The sequence below is a fragment of the Salvia splendens genome, chromosome 16, assembly GCF_004379255.2.
Source record: "Salvia splendens isolate huo1 chromosome 16, SspV2, whole genome shotgun sequence".
Lineage (NCBI taxonomy): Eukaryota > Viridiplantae > Streptophyta > Magnoliopsida > Lamiales > Lamiaceae > Salvia > Salvia splendens.
In genome coordinates this window covers 18,725,738-18,731,632 of record NC_056047.1, presented here as the reverse complement: position 1 = coordinate 18,731,632, position 5,895 = coordinate 18,725,738, and the positions used below count along the sequence as shown (strand labels likewise).

General features: G+C 38.7%; 1 protein-coding gene across 3 annotated transcripts; it reads right to left on the bottom strand.

The window, feature by feature from the left end:
* Positions 1-966: 966 nt before the first annotated feature.
* Positions 967-5,480, bottom strand: LOC121770752 (protein phosphatase 2C 70-like). 3 transcript variants are annotated; one of them, XM_042167520.1, is made up of 14 exons: positions 5,379-5,480; positions 5,086-5,300; positions 4,096-4,279; positions 3,828-4,013; positions 3,551-3,726; positions 3,316-3,474; positions 3,037-3,180; positions 2,895-2,956; positions 2,560-2,695; positions 2,238-2,332; positions 1,739-1,854; positions 1,525-1,654; positions 1,393-1,447; positions 967-1,323 (listed from the first exon to the last, which is right to left on the bottom strand). In XM_042167520.1, exons 1-14 carry the CDS (start codon positions 5,443-5,445, stop codon positions 1,159-1,161), a joined length of 1,890 nt encoding a protein of 629 aa, XP_042023454.1. In that variant the 5' UTR covers positions 5,446-5,480; the 3' UTR covers positions 967-1,158. The 3 variants fall into 3 exon arrangements, with proteins under 3 accessions (XP_042023454.1, XP_042023455.1, XP_042023456.1); XM_042167521.1 differs by having other exon boundaries at positions 3,828-3,977; XM_042167522.1 differs by having other exon boundaries at positions 5,383-5,400.
* Between the last annotated feature and the right edge of the window lie 415 nt (positions 5,481-5,895).

The following is a 5,895-nucleotide window of genomic DNA, read 5'->3' as shown; positions in this document are numbered from 1 at the left end:
AAATGGCACAATCTCATTGATAAATAATTTTTTTAAATTTATAATATCTTTTATATATTCCCTCCCACCACTTGAGGTGCTGGCATGTTTTCTAGTTTTTTTTGTGCTTTCTGTGTGGGCTAATGTCGGTTGTTTGTTTTTATTTTTTAGGTATAGGTGTAGAGGGAGTTGGGTGTTGTTTCGGTAGGAATATGGAGCTTGTGACTTTGGGGAGTGTTGGTGGGTCGTGGGGTTGGTGTTGTTGTGTTTGTTTCTTTTATTTTGTTTGGTCTTTTGTTTTTTCGAACATTTATTTGTCTTGAGTATTTATAACCTATCCTAATAGTTCGACCTCCTCATTGATCCGGGAAAGAACCCTAAAAAAACGGATGGGGCTTTTTAGCCCAACTCAACTTAAATTAAAATACATGTATCAACACTAATTAAACAAAATAAACGGCCCATGTACTCTAAACATAGTCCTGCAAATGCGTGGACCTTTGGGGTCCGGCAATGGGTTCGTCCGTCTCTGAAGGTGTCGTTTCTTCCTCTTTGTCTCCATTTATCGTGTTATTCTGCTCTAGGTCCGGCTGACTCGTATCACATGTCAACAAATTTTTTGGATCTCTCTCAAAAATAGCAATGTGATTAGCGACATGACCAAAATTTTGAGGGTCGAGAAAATCAAGCGATGATGTGAGCAAAATCGTTGACCTGGACGAGCTCTCGGATGCTGACAAGAGCTGTATTCGACAAAATGTTGATCGCACGAATTTGAACGCAAGGCATAATGTATGATGCAAAGGATCGAACAGTTGGTGTGTAGATGTTCAGAACTTGATCTACACTCATCGGACACAAGGGCATACAGAATTCAACCTCTCTCCTCCTCAATCGAGCTAGATTAATCGTGGCCTAGCCACACTTTCACCCAACGAACAAGTCGTCTCGTACATTATCATCAAGATTCAGCATAACACCAGCACATTTTTCAACTACAAATATATTCTAATATTAATCAGCTCATGGCAACAATTTCTATACATTATCATCAAGATTCAGCATAACACCAGCAAAGGGGACACCAAATCCCACTTGCACTTGACCTTCAAATGATGGAAACAAAAATAATAGAATGTTTGTATAAGTTGAAGCCTAACTAACAATTTTCTTTCATCTCTAGCTGTCAGCTTTACATGATCCGCCATGGCTGCTGCTGTTGGTAAAATCTAAGAAAATTATCGATGTGTTATCTTTTGTACGCAGTGTTCTCGCCTCACTCAACAAATACTTAGCTATCTTCTCCGCTGAGCTCTCTATCTCCATCGCATTCCTCTCCACTTCCTGTAAGAAGAAAGAAATCCAGGGTTCAGAAACGAGGCGCCAGGTTGGTATTCGCACATAGATTTTTACCTGATGCACGAGCTGAAATGCCTTCTTCATATTAATTACATCCCAGAAACCATCACTGCATACAAAATCACATCACGTTAGCACAACGTAGCAATAACTTCATGAATTGTTTGACGTTAGAAGCAAACTAACCTGGCTAGAAGGGCAAAGCCCTCACTCGATTGGTCTATGCATACAACTTCACTAATATAAGGTTCTGCGCTGAAGCGAGCATCCTGCTCCTTCAAAAATTTATCTCCGAGCATTCTGGCCAGGTTAATACCTGGATAGAGACAGTTTTCCAACATATGAGAGCACACGAGTTGAGACTTGAGAGGAAACTATCAGTGATAAATTGTAACCTTACCACATATCCGACTTTCCCCATCTCTGAGAGGCGTTCCTATTGCCTGAATACGGAGCCTTTCGGAGTGACTAGTTACCCTGTGGTCTTCGGTCATCTTTATCTGCTTTCCCCCAATACTGGCAAAATAAAGTTTGAATCAGGCAAATGCAGGGAAACGGATTTCACAAAATTAAATTCCTCTCATCTCTACTCATTAAAATATTCAATCACCTTTTTCACTATACATTATCATACTCAACTACTCCACCTAAAATCCCATGTCATTCAATAATGTGGACATCTTGAATGAGACGGAGGGAGTACTAAAAGAATCCAAAATTATGGTAAATTGCACAAAATTATCGCATTAGCATTATAGTAGTCGTTAGTCTTCCATAAGAAAATTGAGGATAATTACTATCAATAGTATTAAACCAATGGGGTAAAGATTATGGAGCTTCTTAGAAATGATATGCTGCAGATATCCAATACAAAATAAGTTTGGTATATCAACACCTACTTTGCAACACAAGCCGAGTCTCCAACATTTGCACATTGTGCATAGAAATTTTGATGACCATCAGCCCACACCAGTAGCAGTGTCGCAGTACAGCCCTGAAATAATTAATTGTATATTAATTTTCCAAATATCCCAAGTGATGTGCAACAGTATAAGGAACATCAGTGCCGTGCCATTTTGCTGCTACAATGAACTGCATATTTTTTTTACTAGATTACCAAAACAACCTAATCTATACAGTATATAATTCAGCATATACTGGTCAAAATTATATAGCTTCTATGAAGAAACCAAAACTAGGAAAGGAATTCCGAGTATTAACCTCATAGTAATGGTTAATGCACGCCTCTGTCTGGTAAAATGCTTCTCTGAGGACCTCAGAAGCGTCGCACTGAGACAGAACTTTCTCTCGTCTGAAAGAATCTGACAAGATTCCAGTAATTACTTCAGGCATTATTCTGGATAGTAAACAGAGCTAGGTAAGTATTGTGTTAGAGCAGCAGGTGAAGAATCTTGGAATTAACAACGAAGAATGGGAATATTAGAAGTGAAATCTAGGTCCATATAGAAGTCGAACAAGGTCTTGCAACATCAACATTATCCTGGGTTTTGTAAAACGAAACAACCATTTCAGAATAATAGATGTCAACAACTAACTTGCTAACAGATGTGGCCGCATCTGCTCCTCCATGCCCATCACATATACCGAACATCCCAAACTGCAAAATGAAAATTCAAAAACCTATTATTCATCTCAGATACACACGTCGACAATTAAGATATGGTTACGGTTCAAAACCTGATCTAGTCCATGAAGAGGCCACTGGCAATAGCAGACATCTTCCATGGCCAACTTTTTCCCTCCTCGACGCAAAGCCATAGGATCCGATGCTATACCAATCCTGAAAGGGATCTTGCATTCTGTTTGTGATGTAATATTAACCTGTCACGTTAGACGGGGGAATAGCAATCAGAATTTTACACAATAACTGCAGTATCAGCAAACATGTAGACGGGGATCACGCAGCAAAGTAACCCACTGGGTGCACTGAAATTCCACAAAGTTGCTTTTATGTACCGAAATTTTTGAACTTGTGCCAAATGTTACTGTGTCACCACTTGAGAGCTCAACTGGGTTACTCCAATGCCTATTTCCTGATTGGGCTGGAAGGACTGCCTGGGAGTTCAACATTGTGCCGTTCAAGCTACCCATGTCGACGAGCTCCCACTTTAATTTCTACAACAATCCGAAGTTAGATAGCATAAAGGATAAGTTGCATATAGAGCATTGCATATTATAGTTCAAAACTTACATTAGCATTCCAATTTATCATTGCGTGCTTTCCAGAGACCTCCGAATCCTTAAGTATTAAATCACCAGGTGACACTCTTCCAATAGTCACTGGAAGCTCTGTTGTGTTGGTCGACTTTACAGAATACTGAAGCCCACGAGCAGGGCCAGATACTACCTCCAGCTTGAGAATACTTCCTGCACTACTAAGAGGACAACATGATCACACGTTTTACATATTCAGCAGATAACAGATGTCAAAAATATTAACATCGTGCAATCGACAAGAAGAGTATTACCCTGGTTTGCAGTGTAATTGGGAATAGGCTCTCTGAAATTTGTACTGTATTTCTGGCTAAAATTATCTCCTCTTTTTTCATTTCTCCGATCTTCAGGGAAAAGACTTGTTGCATGAGGATGCTGAAGCGTCTGGCCCACCAAAGGATTCTCTGAAGTATTTGGAATGTCAAGAACAATAATATCATCTGGAACAAGCAATTAGTAAGATTTTCTTCTCCTAATATTCACAGGAAACTATAAATAAGGAGAGCAGTAGAATCTATTTACCGTGGGTCAGCTGGGAGGATGCTGATGGGAGCCTTTGTTTTGGTGTTGCCAAAATAGCATGTGATGAAGTATAACTACCCTGAGTTTGACGACCAGCCTGCTCAATGGGATGGCATAATGTAGACTCGTCACTTTCAACAGAACTAAGATCTCCCAAAACAAGAGGGCGTTCAATGTCATCAACCTACATTTGGAACAGCACGGTTAAAGGGGTACATAACAGAAATCACAGATCCTTAAGAATCGAAAGCAGGAACATCAAATTGCCAATAAATGCAGATAGCATATATCTAGATCAACCATTTGGCATTCAAATTGCCATTCACTATGAAACCAAATCCACAAACAATTACTTAGCATAGCTTTCGCCAAGCAGCAAGACATTTCAGATCCATAACTCAGTCACTGAAAGGATAGAATGTTTCGAACTTTCTACTTCTATCGAGTTCAAACCCGGAGCACCATGAGAGTAAAAAACATGACTATCCATTTTCAACTTTAAGAGAAAACTAGAAAAAAAATTGACTAAACTCCAGTGCTAAGCTGAAAGAAAAGCAAAAACATTAACCATAGTACATAAATTGAAAAAAAGGTAAATGAACCCCCAAAACATCAGAAGCTCACTACAATCCACTTTAAATGTGTGAAAAACTTGCCCTAAAATCAGAGCTGATTACTCGATCCATTTTCAACACTCACATTCATCAGAAAACGGGGAACCTAAGCAAGAACATAGTGAAATAAGCTAAAAAAAATCTCCACGCCAATACAAATTCACACAATAGCACAGGAAAATGAGGCATCATAATGAAATCAAACAATCCGATCTGCAAAATAACGCAAATCCTTAAAAATTAAAATCGAAATCCAATCACGAAGCAGCACAACTACCAATCAATCCCCATGGAAAAACCTAATTAGGAAAATAAAATACAATCTTGCCGACAAATCAAATCCGAAAACACACATAAGATCAATCCCGAGGCAGACCCTGATCGAGGCCGGGGCGCGGCGGCGAGCGGCGGCGGTGGAGGCGGAGAGGAAGCGGGTCCATGGTCGGAACTTGCAGGCTATGAAGATGAGGATTAGGACGAGCAAAAGCATAAGAATGAGCAAAGCAACAGGCAACGCCGATGACGATGTGAAAATGCTGGTAAAGCGCATCGCCTTCTCCATCGGAGTGTTACTGAGATGGCTTTCTCTCACTAGAAATCGATGGGAGAGAAAATTAAGACATTTTCAATTTTTTTTTAAATGGGAATTGGATTTGCAACCAACCATACCAACCAACAATACTTCGTGTCTGTTTCTGTATAGCCTCTGCGAGAAGGCCGCTTGAAATGGTCGCATTTTTTCTTCTTCTTAATTTATCTTCCAAATCTTGCCTATTAAACAAACACTAGATGAGCTAATAGTGATAGTGATACACATATAAAGGACATATAATTAAATGGTTAATTTACCACTAATGCACTAATTTTATTTATTTGGTTGTTCTAACATGTAAATTTTAATCTGTGGAAAATCAAAACCTTAAAAAAATTTGTTATGATTTATGTGATTTATTTTATTTTATGTTTAGATGGGTAAATGAATTTATATATAAAGGTAGCGCTATGGGATTTATGTGATTTATTTTATTTTATTTTTGGATGGGTAAATGAATTTATATATAAAGGTAGCGTTACGGAAGACTCGAACCTAATATCTTTGGACTTATGTGATTTATGAGGAAGAGAACAAATATGATTTGACGTAAAGTGATTGAAAAGTGAATTGAAAAATATCATTTAGGCATTT